The 15087-nt window shown below is 33.4% G+C and overlaps 4 protein-coding genes and 1 non-coding gene across 12 annotated transcripts in view; 2 read left to right on the top strand and 3 right to left on the bottom strand.

Annotated features, from left to right (window-relative positions):
• The window catches only part of LOC126925341 (ecdysone receptor-like), a 198460-nt gene extending 197252 nt beyond the window's left edge, over positions 1–1208 (bottom strand). The window contains exon 1 of the mRNA XM_050740772.1: positions 1074–1208. The gene's annotated coding sequence lies outside the window, so the exon portion shown is untranslated. The remainder of the gene's footprint in view (positions 1–1073) is intronic.
• LOC126925344 (muscle LIM protein 1-like) overlaps positions 1–15087 on the bottom strand; it is a 58794-nt gene that overhangs the window by 8540 nt on the left and 35167 nt on the right. The gene's annotated exons all lie outside the window — the stretch shown is intronic.
• Positions 447–519, bottom strand: Trnav-cac (transfer RNA valine (anticodon CAC)). The gene has a single exon. It is a non-coding gene; the product is annotated as a tRNA-Val (tRNA).
• On the top strand, positions 2389–7606 carry LOC126925338 (uncharacterized). Of its 2 annotated transcripts, none has more exons than XM_050740760.1 (9): positions 2389–2912; positions 3767–3847; positions 3928–3976; positions 4053–4143; positions 4205–4333; positions 4498–4673; positions 4737–6989; positions 7083–7188; positions 7346–7606. In XM_050740760.1, the coding sequence occupies exons 1-8, from the start codon at positions 2760–2762 to the stop codon at positions 7127–7129; spliced, it is 2979 nt and encodes a 992-aa protein (XP_050596717.1). In that variant the 5' UTR covers positions 2389–2759; the 3' UTR covers positions 7130–7188; positions 7346–7606. The 2 variants fall into 2 exon arrangements, with proteins under 2 accessions (XP_050596717.1, XP_050596716.1); XM_050740759.1 differs by having other exon boundaries at positions 2390–2912; positions 4495–4673.
• The window catches only part of LOC126925348 (homeobox protein ceh-17-like), a 28082-nt gene continuing 21235 nt past the window's right edge, over positions 8241–15087 (top strand). For 2 of the 6 annotated variants that reach the window (XR_007713878.1, XR_007713877.1), the window contains exons 1-5: positions 8241–8366; positions 9829–10100; positions 10582–10721; positions 10785–12246; positions 14237–14430. Coding sequence is in view for 2 of the 6 variants with exons in the window: in XM_050740803.1 (XP_050596760.1) it covers positions 11892–12246; positions 14237–14430 (549 nt within the window). In the remaining 4 variants the exon portion in view is untranslated. Of the gene's footprint in view, positions 8367–9828; positions 10101–10581; positions 10722–10784; positions 12247–14236; positions 14431–15087 lie in introns of those variants that run through there. The other 4 variants (XR_007713879.1, XM_050740803.1, XR_007713876.1 and 1 more) reach the window with 2 other exon arrangements.

The raw sequence follows: 15087 nt of genomic DNA, 5'->3' as shown, positions 1-15087 counted from the left end.
GTAAATTATGTAATAATCGATTAACTGAAAAATATTAAAATTGATCCATTAAAAAAATTTTCCATAAATTTGATAAATCTCACTATCTATAAAATTAATTAATTTTTTGTGCAGTTATTATATAAAATAGAGTTAATTAATTAAAATATTTAAAACTTAGAATGCACTAATAATTCAAAATATACGAACTAGATCTCATCCCGATATAAATTAGCAATTACAGTGGAGGGTAACGTAGGATAATATCCTCTGTCGGTAAAGCGATTCTGTAGAAACATGGCTAACATAATTCTAACTATAAGATAACATTTAATTAATGCTACCTTAAATGAAATATCGAAAATATTTATATCTTCGATATAATATTTAGGAAAATATCTTTCTACCTTGATCTAATCATGGAAATAAAAATGTAGTATTTGTAAGTACAAAAAGAAAATAATAACTGTTTCCGCCCGGGATCGAACCGGGGACCTTGTGCGTGTGAAGCACACGTGATAACCACTACACTACGGAAACGCTGTTGAAAAGTACTTTCTCAAAACAGAAAATATGGTATGTTTTAGTTCCTATTTCTTGATTTATAAAATATATAATCTTATTTATCATTACAATTTACTCTAAATTGGAGATATGATATAACACATAATACTATATTCAAAATTTTATATTTTTATATTATATGTATAATATATATGTCTATGTCTATGTCTTATATGTTATATGACATATAAAACTGTCATAATATCTGATACTCACCACTGTATCTATATATATATTTTCTAATATAGTATATTCGTATTATATCTATATAGCAGTATATGTTATATGTTTAATTACATAGTATGATACAAATATATATTTATTTATTTATTTATTTATTATATATTCATTATATATATATACTGTATTAGAATAAATGTATAGGTATTTACTGTAATGAGTATGAGAGATATATTGAAATTTCTGTATGTTACGAATATTGCATAATGTAGAGTAATGAGAAAAGGTATAATTCTACGCAGCTATAATATCAGAGCTATATAACATATTCCAAATAAGAATACACTTACCCTTCAACTTTCCAATGGTAGGAAATTTTGTAGTAAGCTGTCAACACGTCTGATTATTATCATCACTAACTCAAAGCACATAAATATTCGTAACGCAACGACCATTAATATTATTAACACTCATAAAACCACTAATTATACCAAAAATATCACAAGGTTTCACGACGCGTATATTTCCAAATCGAATTCGGACAAAACTAATATGGAGTCGACACAAATGGATCAATTGAGTGTTTTAATATACATAAAAATAATTCCTTATAAAATATTTCACCCCCAGAAAATCAATTTCTGTCTATTTATTAACATTTATGTTAAAACAACTTTTTAATATAATAATTAAAATTTGTAATTTCGAAAAAAGTTGATCTATGTACAAATACTTGACTTCAGCAGTATTTGAATGTATCGTGTGAAGAGTAAGGAAAAAGAACGAGAAACGTCTATTCTTCGTGATTTCTAATTTTATAACACATCTTGTTTATAAAAACTAGGATTGTAAACCTATCAAATAACAACGATTATAACGTTAAAAATGTCTCTATAAGATACGTAGTATTAAAGATTTGGTGTATTGGTTACAAATAGGGAATGTCTATTTTGTACTGGAACAAAATACAGATAAAAATTATGAATATTTTATTAGCTGTTCTTTGTTATGATGACTAAGTTATAAACTTCATTTTATGAACGATATAAATGGATTCATTGAATGTTGTTCCTTTTCTAATAGGCTAAAATATTGGAGCTTAATTATTTTCGCAATAAAACGTTTTAATTCTAATCTTGTGACGTAATGGTATTCTTGCTTTCCCCCTTACCCTTCACATTCAAAAGAATATGCTTACTTGCCTGTATTTATGTATATAGAACACTTAAAATGTTTTAAAATATTCCCAGTGATTTAAAAACAGACGATAAAATATTCTTTTACAGAACAATCATTGAAAATAATATTATAAAACAACTATCCACTGATAATAGTGAATATTACACGCGAATCAACACCTCGCGATACGCATGTCAACAAAAGACTAAATGTCCTATCGACGTTTCCTTTAGACCTTTTGCGTCATGTCGTTGTTCATTTGTTTATGAGACACTTTTTATTAAACCTATCTTTATTCGAACCAAAACTAATCTGACTCATACATTACATTACGTTTTTCTGAAATTTGGAAGCTATTACATTATATTACACATCCGTTAAATTTAAAAAATCGTTATTCAATTTTATTTTCAGAAATAATGGATGTGTAAATAAAAATTCACAGTATTGCCATCTCTTTTTTTTTTTAAGAATTTGTACTTTCCAGTACTTTTATTATAAAAATATCATGAAGTTAAGTCAGATACAAATTTACGTAAGTTAAACGATTTCTTATCTTTAGCAAATCTAAATTTATTTCGATATACATTTTAAGCTTATTTCCGATTATAAAATACGTTTAACATACTGCAAAGAAAGATTATTTAAAACTGATTTCTGAGTCGATAATATTACACATCGCTCGGTTAATCGCAGGGTTGTGTTATCGTCTGAGAATGAGACAAAGTATGTCGATATTGTCATTCCACGTGATACTTGGATCATCATAAGAAGCGAGGTAACGAAATGTAAACAAACATTGAAACGCTCGTCAATCTCATTCGAAAGGCGCAATTCGTCTTGTCTCCTATCGTAAAATGGGGAAAGCAAGGCATGACATCGCGGCCAGTGACATATCTGTCGATGGACGAAGAAAAAGTGTTCGAGAAGAACAGAAAATTCGCAAGAAAAAGAAGAGACGTAAAAGGGACTTGACAGATCTGCATCAGAGAGTATTCAAATCGAAGAAGGTATCAATATACACATCTGTGCATATTATTATCACGTTTTAATAGTAGAAATTGTATATTTTTTCTTAAATATTTTATTTATTTTCATCTATAAATCAAATATAGAAATATATGTAATATTATATCTGAGAAAAGTGTATTTCTAGTTCTACGACAATTTTGGTTATGTCAGGTGATTGACATGTGTCATTGAAAATTTTATGAGTTATTTCAATGTTTTCCTCTTATTTTATTAACAGATATTGAATAATATTTGGAGATTTGAAAAGAATGTTTCGTAAACTACTTTATATACATATATATATGAAAATAAATATATATATTAATACTTTGTTATAGAATCGAATAAAGAATAAGTTTTAAGTTAAGGCTATGCATCTCATGAGATATATCGATAAATCGAACAGTATGAAAATAAGAAAAGGCGCTATTCTTTCTATCTTTTTACTTCATTATGCATATCACGAAGAAATATGAATGTATAATCGTGTATAATTTAACACGGTTATTCATCTTGTTACGATACCAATTTTAATAACTATTACTTTTGTAATACTTAAAGCATATTAGAACTATTATATAAATTATTTAATAAATAAATTATTGTATATTTAGCTTAAATAACAAACTTTGTTATCATTAATGTTCGGAAATAACTTCTGAAATCGTAATAATATACGCGCATAATATATTAATCGTAATAATATCAGCAGAACCGGATGACATTCAAATTTTGGCTGAGTAATTTCGTCAAACTTTTGCAGCGTTTCGACATACTAGAGGAATATTTGAAAACTTAATTTACCTTCATTCCTGCACTTTTATATTTATTATTTGCGGACAATCTCTTTCAGGATAAAGAAACGAAGATCGATGGAAAATCGAACAAGGCGCCAAATTCAAGAAGGCCGTCGAACAGAATTCTTCCGAGACCTGTAAATATAAATAACATACTATTTTAAAAAATTAACACTATTTACGTCAATAATAAAAATTATGACTTTTTTTATTCTAGTTGGCTGGAATATACAGAAATGGTGCTGCAGGAAAAGAAATACGAAGATGTACGTCTGATAATTTATAAATAGATATCGTTTTATCAAAAAAAAATAATTGATTAAATACTATAATTATTTATAGTTCAAACGAAAGCAGCTTTGAACGATCTAAACAACGCGCGTCTACAGGGAGACGTGCTTAAATTAATGGATGGTTATGACTCGAAATCAGAGTAAGTAAAAACGCTATAAAAAGTTATTCTCGCTCTAATGAATGTATTTTTTAATTCACAGAGACGTTGTAGTTGAAAATAGCAACATAAAGGTTCAGAAAGAATTATTACTCGATTCTACTATCAAAGATATTCTCCAACCAACTCCTCCTGGTGTCCAAAGCAGTCCTATTTTGGGTAAAGTGGATGGGTAAGTCTCAGGTAATTTTCGTTGAATATTTTTACACAAGATATATACAACAACCAAAGATGTAAGTTCAGAGAGTAATTAAGAATCAGATCTTTTTATTTTTTCTTTTTTGTAAAAGAAGAATGAATTAAATTATTATTATAATTACATACATTTTATAGAAGAAGAAGAATTAAAAATGAAGGACACATAGAGTTCCCTCAAAAACCAACAGAAAAAAAGAAAACGATTGATTCTGAAAATTTACGAAACTTGGCATTAAGTAAATACGAAGAATTATGCAGGGTTGTTTGTTCAGAAAATTTCGAGGAACAAAATTTTCCAGACTGTTTCGGATCAGGTATCTTATTCTACATTTTTTAATTATTACAATATTCTTTTTCTCATATCTTTTCTTCGACAGATCCGCTAACGAAGGTGAAACAAAAATTAAGAAATATTTATGCAAAATCGTTTCAAAATAAATGTTTACGAGACATGATTAAACGTGGTAATATTTTGAACGAATGCGGTACACCGAGTACTTCGATGGATGATTCTTTTCCTCCAGACACTGCATATTGTCCTTCTGGTCATCCTCAAGACGCGAACTTAGTATCTGTAGCTATTGATAATCCAGATTGGCATATTGATATTAAAAGTAACAAGAATGACGACAGTTTACAAGAAAAACATAACCTATTTTTAATGCCAAAAACGAATTTAAAAAAAAACGAAATTAACACGTCCAATTTATTATTTCATTCGCCTTCGTTGAACACCCTGGATGTGGGAATAAAGAACAGTCTTGAACCAGAAATGTCACACGAAATGAATAACATATCTAACGAGGATGAATCGACAGATGTAAGCAATCGTACTTCTCTAGAAATAAATTATTCTACAAATTCCACACGTAAGAACAGTATTAAGAAATATTTTGAAATAAATGAATTTGATTGTGAGAGGATAAAGGATAAGAATAAACCTCTCTTATTTGCACAAACAGAAGCAGGATGTCAGAATAGCTGTATTGATAAGAAACGTTTAATAAAACACAAGACTCAACGTAGACAAACAGTGCATTTTTTAAACAATGGATTTAAAAAACACGCGGAAAAACAAAATTTTAAAATGATGCAGCAAGTTAAAATGAAGAATTTGAAGCATATTCCTGCTATATTACGAAGGTGTAACAATGTTGTGGCGAATAATAACAATCGGCCAAATCTATTCCAGGAACCGATGCATATTAATAAAGAGTCTCGGAAAATGTTGTTCGACGTTGCACCGAAGCAGAACGTTCTCTTTACTTCGCAATCCGTGGTAACTGAATCGAATGAAGATTCAAAGAGGCCGCAAAAGTCGAAGACAGCAAATACCTTATTCCATAGTACAAAAATGAAAGATCTGAACGTTCAAACTTGCGTAATAGATTCGCCAAGTATTTTTAACGATGAAATACATTTCACGAAGAATTCTTATTCGAAGCCAATGGAGTGTAAACACAACCAAACTGAGCAGAATCTCCATGCGAATGATATTTTAGTGAATAGAACAAATCCGCCAATACAGAAAACAGTAATGTTCACGAAGAAAGACTCGCGGAATATAGGACACTGTTTATACATAAACAATATAATTGCAGATGGAAAGACTGATAAGTCGAACGTCTGTATCATACGGAAAAATGTTCCTTTGCAGCATGAAAGATCGAAAAATAATTGTACTGTATATAAACACTACCAGGAAGTGCCAGGAAATTATTATAAAGCGTATCGATGCTCGGAAAATTCTGATAATTCCAATTATAATAGCCAAGAATTTAAAGAAGCAAGCGCACCAGAAGTCCAGCACGTACAGATACATCAAAAACCAATGGTTTGTGAAAATGGATTAGTAAGGAAGGTCATGCAACCTTCTAAATCTGAAAACGGTAAAAAATACCATAACGATCAACATGTTTGCTATGTGGTGGTAGATCAATGCAATGATGTGAACAACATTCAAGAGTGTTCTTATAATAATGTGCCTGAAATTAAGAAATCTAGAACGGTGCAGAATGGACGATTCTGCCAAGAAGATATAGCTGATGTCGGTATCCTGAAAGGCGTGCAGAATTTAAAGATCTTGCCCATGGAGGAACAAGAGCCTCAGATACAAATCGCTAACAATCAGTGTATCAAAAATGCAGTGATACTGGAGAAACAGCCGATTAAGTATTTGGCATTTGAAAACGATTCCAAAACTGAAAAAATTCCTATTTATATGCAAAGGAATAAGCACGTTGCTTCTGTCGATAATATAGAACTAATTAACTCAGACGTTAATTATCGCGTGGTATCGTATCCTCAAGAATCAACGCAGAAAATTATTTTTGTGCCAACATGCGAGCAGAACAAAGTCGTATATGTAAAACAGCAAAATTTGCCTCATTCGAATGTTACTTTTGAAGAATGCTCGCATCCCAGAAAGGTAGTCATGTGTCGACCGGAAGTACAATACGTCAAAGAGTCCTTAAATGTATGTGAAGTTCACCTTCCAAAACAGAACGTGGTGGAAATAGAAAAATCAGATTGTGACTCGATTGTTACTAATTTACAAAAGGCGAACAATATGAAGAGTTCGAGGCGGGGTGGAGCGAATCGAGAGGGACTTCATTATCGACCGAATCATGGTAACTGAAATTAATTTTTTTAGTAAGAAATTCCTAGTTTGTGACAGTACTTCATTTTAATTTTGATTAATTTTGTTCATTCTTTCATTTCAGAACATGATGCTTGTATGAGGAATCAGACAATATTCTATCAAAAATAAGAATGTTGTATTAATTGAAATGTACGTTAGATACATTTTTGCTATTATATCTTAATGAGGTATGTAGGATTATTTATCTATAATATTATGTATAATTATTCGTTATTATGTGTTGCGTTTGCTAGTGTTCACAAATATTGTATGAAAAATAGTGATACAAGTAATTGTTGTTAATAATACGCTTATACTGATTATTGTATAATTAAATATTTTCAGGTTTATTATGTATATTTATAGAAGTGCGAGATTTACACAGATAAGCAGAAACTGTCTTTGGAAGTTTATTTAAAACGTATTTTGTTTTGATAAAACCGTTTGTTTTAAAATATAGAAAACAAACAGTTCTGTATTTTTTGTATGTTGCGTATAAATCGAATTTAATGTAAATTTTTCGTTACGATTACAAATTATTCAAATATTTGATATTGATGTTTGCTTTGTATAATTTCTCAAATATTAAAATTGAATGTTTAAATACACCTAAGTTTGATTCTCCTAAAAATTAAAAATTTCGTACCAAATATTAATTTTTCTATTAAATTACAAAATATTGCAAATTACTATGTTTTATATATTTAATCCTCCAATAATATCGCGATAGTTTTTAGAATATTAAATCCATTTATTGAAATTGTATTTTTGTTTTAACAAGATTGGATCGAAAAGAAATGTTGAAATTTACCTTATGCAGATAGATATGCTGTGACACCAACCATTCTGAGAATAATCAACACTACTTTCATAATAAATTAATAATAAAACTACTTTTTATTACCACTTTTGATCTTCGTGCCATCCTTCTTTTTATACTTTTATAATATGCGACTGCGCCAATAAAAATGCTTTACCGGAAACAGTGGCGCTGACTGTCGCATTTAAAATTTTTTAATTGTACAAATTAAATTAAATTAAATTAGATTAAATTAAATTAAATTTATATCCAATGTAAACAATAAATTATATTCTATAAATTACTTATTAAAATTCAATAGCGTTTTAAGATAATACAATCGATTACGTGAATTTTAATTACTTCATTCTTAAATTATAATTTTAGTATTCGAAATGTCACCTGATGGCATATATTTAAAAAATGTGCTGGCAATAAGTACGCATTTCCTGTGTTACTTGCAACGACGTTTTATGCATAGTGTAGTGCAAAGATGTGTAATTTTGAAGATTATGGCGTTTATCATGGATAGAAGACGGAAAAATGTTGATTCATTGAATAAATTCGGTAAGTTCTATTTAATATTCTATTTAATAGTTTCTATTGCGTTGAATAACAAGTTCGTTCGCGAAGTATACATTTCGGAAAGTGTTACATAAGTTACGAGATACATAAAACAATTTTTTGATGAAAGATACATTTATAAATAAAATACTTCCTTATTAAATAAATTTTACGTAAAAGTAATAACAATTAATGTACATAAACTTATCGCTTAACCTAAAATTCAGGTTTGAAGCTTTCCTGCATTTTCGTGTATTAACACATCGCGACATAGAAAATAATTGTAAATGTAATGTGCTGTAAACAAGATTAGCTGATAATAACGTTGCATAAAAGTGGATGACAAACGAATAATTGCAAGCCATTTTAATCAGCTCGCGGTAGCATTTTACAGTAAGCTAACGAAAATTGTCACGTTAATTTTATGCTTCATTGTATCAGAAATACCGACACATTTTCTAATAATTACGTTTTAACAATAATATAATGATTATTCGCTAGGTTATGGAAGAATTATCCTAATGTTTTGCTAAATATATGTTTGTAGTAAATATCTAATTACCTCACGATAGTCGTTTCTCGATACAGTGCTGATGAGATTTTAAAATATTTTATATAATGTATACGTAAAATGTTCCTAGAAGTGTTCAAATATTTTCGTCAGCTTAATACTGTAAGTATGAAAACGTGATATCGTTTCTTGCGAAATATTTTTTAGGACCAACAAGTATAAAACGATTTCATTCGTGAAAATGAAAGGTGATAGTGACAGAGCCGCGTGTAAATCGGAAGAAAAATAGTCGGCTATCCCTGGGACGTGAAAATATTAAATTGTATTCCTATGGGTTTTCGAGTCGATGGAATGGAAACGGAGGGGGGTAAAGGGCATCTGAGATCACTAACCAATATTTAATCAACTTTCCAGGAGAATATTATTCTCCCGACAAATCAAGGACATATGTATCAGACCGCTAAGGGGGGTTGACGTTCTCTCACTCTATTGATATAAAAGACGAAACGCCATTTATGCGAGTGTGCGAGTGTTTACACGCGCACGCATGTTTGCCGTGTTCCCATAGACGTAGACACTAAACTTATCTCAGTGACAGTTTTTCAACGGATCCATCAAATCACTTTCCTCTTATTTATATTTAATTTACATGAATAGGTCGTAGATTTTTTATCTATAATTTTTCGCTTTGAATTACACAAGTTTGTTCGTTATTATGCGATAAAATTAAATTATGTATAAAAGTTATTTGCATCATTGTAAATTTCTTGTAACATTTTCTACCAATCAAATTTACCTCTATTTGAAAAAATATTATCACAGAAATCTAGTTTATAATAATCGACTAAGAAGATAAAGTCGGTGTCTTCATAACGCATAAACGTAAACAGATGCAACAGTGCAACAAAAATTTCATATTATTGTATCTTATACTATCATAATCTCTTATATAAGGTACGTGCAGGTTCGAGTTTCTATTGGAGCAGCATGGAGAAGTTGTGGCAAGGTCTACGCCAATGGACGAGTTCGTTCCTGTGTGTTCTCAGTATATACACTATGGACGATTTGGTGTTGCACGACGTACTACGTTCGCGTACCCTGGAAGAGAATTCCCCTGAGACGAGACACGGGGAAGAGGGTCGCGCACCAGGACTGCTCTCATCGTGGCCCTTTCGTGAGAACAAGTGCGAAACAAGTGTCGCACAGGTTCCTACCACCTATCTAAGGTCGGTCCCGTGTCATGTTTAGTCATGTAATTTCTCTATCTGCAGATAAATCATATTTCATGCTCTCTAGTCCCTTGGCCTTTATGTATACGATATTTGATGTTTCTACTGCCTTATGTAAATGGTTAAGAGATGTAAAAGCATGGTAATTCCATAGGAATATTATCGTGAATTTCGTTTATCAAGAGTATGTTACTGTGTTATTGTCTAATAACCGTTTAATGGGTCTAAGCACAATGAAAGATTATTTGTGTTTTATAGTGCTTAAAATAGTAATTTTATTTACAGCCCATTCTTTAAGAATTTTATTTTTCAAGTCCAAAATCTATGTTTTACAGTTCTCTCATGTTTTTGAAATAACTATTTGTATTTGGATTTTATTTGCAAATAAAAAAATTGCATTTCAAAATAATTATTACATTTCAGTTTCATTTACAGCTACATATTTTTAAACTGATTCTTTCTTAAAATTTATTTACAGCTACATTCAAAAGTATTTCACAATAGATCTACAAAAGTAAACATACAAAATCTGTTTCAAGCAGCCCTATTTTCATTGTAGCCACCAAAAACCTGTAATTAAGAAACGACTCAAGCTCAGCCTACTCACCCCTCACCAAGGTAATCCATCATGCTCAATTCATGTAAAGACTAACGATGCCTAACATCAGCACTATCATCCAGGAAGCGAGGCACTCATTGTACCAAGGCAGCCGCAGAAGGAGCCAGGCGTAAACATACGTAGGATGGCTGAAGAGAAGCGTGGCTCTGGTGTCCAGCGGAAACGGCCTGCTCCGGAATCGATCGTAAAATCGAGACCAGGGGAGAGGGCTGGCATCATCGAATGATAGCGTTCATTCGGGCTGATGGCTGTTAGGGAGAGGTCGCCCGACGAACCGGGGGTGGCACACCGACGGGGATGAACACAGAGATTCGGAGGGCGGCGACTGTTCTCTCATCCAGCCAAGGGGTGGCACCGTGGATCGACGAATCAGCGCCCAGAGAACGTCAGACAGTGACCAAACCCGTTTCTCCGTAACCGACCGGCGGCCACACCCCCGGCGTGCACCCTCTCCGTCGGTTATTGAATTAAGCTTATCATTTGATTTTGAGGAGACCCACCAGTCGGTCGTCTCGGGCTCTCTTAAGCGGGCCGAAAAACTTCTTTCTATCCGCGGCTATAATCGCAATAATTTGATATCGCTGATCCGATTACGCGTCATAAGCTGCTATCGAGCAACCGGCTGCCGCCCGCGTCCCTTAGCTCTTGTCCGCGATCAGAGAGAATTACGTGACGCTACCACCGTTACTTGTACACCCTGGCCTGCTGATTAACCGAGATTTCCACGACGGAAGAAACACGCCGCTGCTAGGGCCAAAAGCAACGCCGCGGCTAAGGCCCGGCTGGGGCCCTCAGTTTCTTTTCTTGCGACACTCTCATCTTCTTTTTAATCCTGTCTACGCTCAGATCCCTCGAATCTGCATGCTGCAGTGAATGGAAGAGCCAGCTGATCCTATTTAAAGTCGTGAAACTATCAGGATCAAATCAACCAACGACCCGGTACTACCAAGATCAGCCAGGATCTACCAACAACCAGAAGGATTCAGTTTTATAGGATTCTGATTGAGTGAAGAGTCAAGATGAGGAAGAGATAAGAGGATTCGATGAACTGTCCAGGTGTTCCGCGCTCAGTGCCCTCGTCTATTCGCCCCTGACAAAGTCAGACACGCCTGTGACGAAGGAACTCTGCACTTTTGTCTTGGAATTTCGGTGCTTCGAGTGAACGAACCATGGATTATTCGTACTTGAACCAGGCGGCTGCCGCTGCGGCCGCCGGTTTCGAGGCTTCTAGCTGTGCTCTAGCTGCCAGTGAAATGCAATGTGGATACGGGGACTTGAGTTCTTGCTCACAGATGAGCCAAGCTGCTTATCGTTACACGGCTGCGAGGGCTGCTGGCTATCCAGGCAACGCGGGAACTACGAGTACAGGAAGCACCACGCCGCTGGGGGCCCATCACACCACCCACTCTCATGCCCACGCGCACCACGGGGCCCATGCAACCCCCTGTTCGGTAATGGCCGCCAGATCTCAAGAGGTCCACAGACACGCCGCCTCGATCTTCCCGTCGGCCATTAATCTACAGAGTGAGTGCTTTTATCTGTTCTTTTGGGAAGAGGGGAATAGATTGTGATGAGTTTTTTCTCGACAAGAAATGTGCTTTTCTATTTTACTTTTGTCCTACATTATATTTTATGACTACGATGATACTATTTTGTATTATATTTTATAATCATTTTAATTTTGTTCTTGTTTTAATATGTCAGAGATTGTTTAGGATTTATTTTAACATAATTTAGTTAATACTTGAAGAGATTGTTGTATCGTAGAATATTTCTAAGGTCGTTTAAGCGACAAAGTATATTTGTTTGTAAATTTCTTCAAAAAGGATAGTTTGGTTTGACAGTGGGTCTCTCTTCTGTAATTCTATAATAATTCCATAAGTCTATATTTGTTTTGTGATACTGTCTTCTATATTCCTCCACCAATATTCTTTAATTCTATAACCCAGTTTGTGTTATCCGCTAGAAAAATTAACCAAATTCATCATTCATAAGTAATTTCCTTTTCCCATAGATGGTACAATTTCTCTTTCACTGTCTGAAAGATATCATAATAAAACTTCACAGTGAGTTTATGTAGTTTACTTCTATCCGATCTTTTTAGTAGGAAGATAAAAAGTTAACATCGCTGTTTATTCAGAGATTTAAAACCCTCGTCGCTATCTTTATAAATAGTATCTTCTTGTTTATCTCTATTACTTACACAATTTTCAATAAATATATTTTAGGACGTAACCATGAAACGCTAGATCCGGAAAATTCCAAAGTACTAAAGTCCGTATTAATTGTAAATAAATGCTATAGAGAGAATCTAATGAAATTCTCTCCTCGATCCAGCGAATTCCCATTCCTCGAGGACAAGCGAACAAATCAAACACGCTACGTCGTTAAAACGATAGAATTTACAAAGGAACGATCAATTAGAGGTGCAGGAAGGCAGCTCTGAAAGGCGCAGGCGGGGCGAAGAAGACGGTGTTTCCCGCAGAAAAAAAGAAGAGGGTGGTCCTTCTTTTCTCAAGGGAAAGTTGCCATGGCATGGTCTCCATGCTCGAACCTACCACTGTGGTATTTCCTCTGGAAACGACGACAAGATGGCACTGAAAATCAATGGATGTGTCTCGTCCCCTCTTTCCCTCTCTTTCGTATTCTTGCTTCTCTTTCTTCGTCTCTCCCTCATTTACCGGTTCGTTCATCTGGTACCAGCTCTGCACTGTCTCATCCCACGTTTCCTTCACCCCTGGTTCACTCTTTCTCGCCCTCTCCCTCTTCAGTCACTCATTGCTATGGTTACGTTGCTCGCTATCCCAGCCATCCTCACCTATATTCTATAATCTATAAGCTACTTCGTGCTCACAGGCACAGAGCTCTTCGTGCAAACGTTGCACCTTGGACCAAGTAATTCGACCACACTGATTTTCTTCATATTTTATCAGCCTCGCCAATGTGTGGCTGATTTAGAGGAACCCTGGAAGTTCTGTCTCTGACTACTGATTAAGAGAAAGTTGGGATAAGTTGATTTAGAGAGTTGGTGCAGTAGGTGAAAGTTTTATGCTAATGTAAGTTCGTCTTAGCAAGGTTTATATCGGATTGATCAATTCTTTTCCTACATTTTACGTACCATGGATTTGGTTCTGAGATTTTGGAAACTTTTCAAAGAGGTTCATAAGGTTTCGGTTAACATTTTGTGGATTTTGTGATGCATGGGTTTAGTCGCAGAAACATAGAACAAAAGGTAGCTGGAAAAATGTACCAAGAAATAACTCTGAAAATTGAAGATTCGGTAATTGTTCTGTTTGCAATTAGAATTATGAATCGTGGATTTGGTTAAAGATTTTAGAAATATATGTACAAAAGGTACATAGCTAAATTGCAGATTGTGTAATAACCGTAGCGTTTGCCATTAGAATTAAAGAATATTAAATTGAATTCTTGCTCTGAACAATTTTGTAACGCTGTTTTAATAAAATACGAATCATTTTCACTGATTCAAATATCTTCCTTTTCTTATTTTCAGGTGGATTAGGATATAAGGCTTACTCAGGACACGATGGTTTAGCAGAGAAGAGAAAACAACGTCGGATACGAACGACGTTCACATCGGCTCAGCTTAAAGAATTGGAGCGTGCCTTCCAGGAGACCCACTATCCGGATATCTACACTAGAGAAGAAATTGCCATGAAGATCGACCTGACGGAAGCTAGAGTCCAAGTAAGTGGTGTTTTAACTCAAAGAAAGAAGATAGTGAAACCTACAATGAACTGGTCAGCTCTATTTCCTGTAAACTCAAATATCTACAAATTCTATCTTTTAAATATCCAAGAAACAGGTGATTTATTTCTACAAATTCATTCATTATAAAATTAGCACGAATAATAGTAAATTTCCAGATGCCTTTACGAAATTAATATTTCTAACATCATTATTTTATTATATTTCACAATTTATAACGTTAATCAGTGCAGCTTCTGAATGACTCAATGTTGTACAATTCACTATCATTTTCTTTTACTCTCATGTGTATAATAGTCATAGCTCTAATTGATGTTTGAATTTGTGTGCTTCCCCTTTCTTATGATTGCATGTTGCGTTTTTAAATACAATTATAATTGGACACAACGAAACTCAACTAGTTAATAATGGTAAAATTATACTATCCTCGTGAAAAGTATATCTTAAAATTATCGCATTTATATAAAGAATATATTGCTAGTCACTTAACTTAGTGACTGTCGTGATAGCCATTAGAATTATAAAGATCTTATATACGATATTATTATCCTAAAGAAATCCTCAAGAAAGATTTTCCCGTATAACTTTTAAAACTTAAATGGAGAATACAATCAACCCAGCGACTGTCGCAATAAT

Source organism: Bombus affinis, chromosome 16, assembly GCF_024516045.1.
Source record: "Bombus affinis isolate iyBomAffi1 chromosome 16, iyBomAffi1.2, whole genome shotgun sequence".
In the NCBI taxonomy this organism is placed as follows: Eukaryota; Metazoa; Arthropoda; class Insecta; order Hymenoptera; family Apidae; genus Bombus; species Bombus affinis.
This window is presented reverse-complemented; position numbering and strand designations above follow the sequence as displayed.

Coding starts and splice junctions, on each gene's coding strand:
- LOC126925338 (XM_050740759.1), top strand. CDS start 2,760: ATGGGGAAAGCAAGGCATGACATCGCGGCCAGTGACATATCTGTCGAT. Junction 3,977..4,052: donor AGGAAAAGAAATACGAAGAT/GTACGTCTGATA, acceptor AATTATTTATAG/TTCAAACGAAAGCAGCTTTG. Junction 6,990..7,082: donor TCATTATCGACCGAATCATG/GTAACTGAAATT, acceptor CTTTCATTTCAG/AACATGATGCTTGTATGAGG.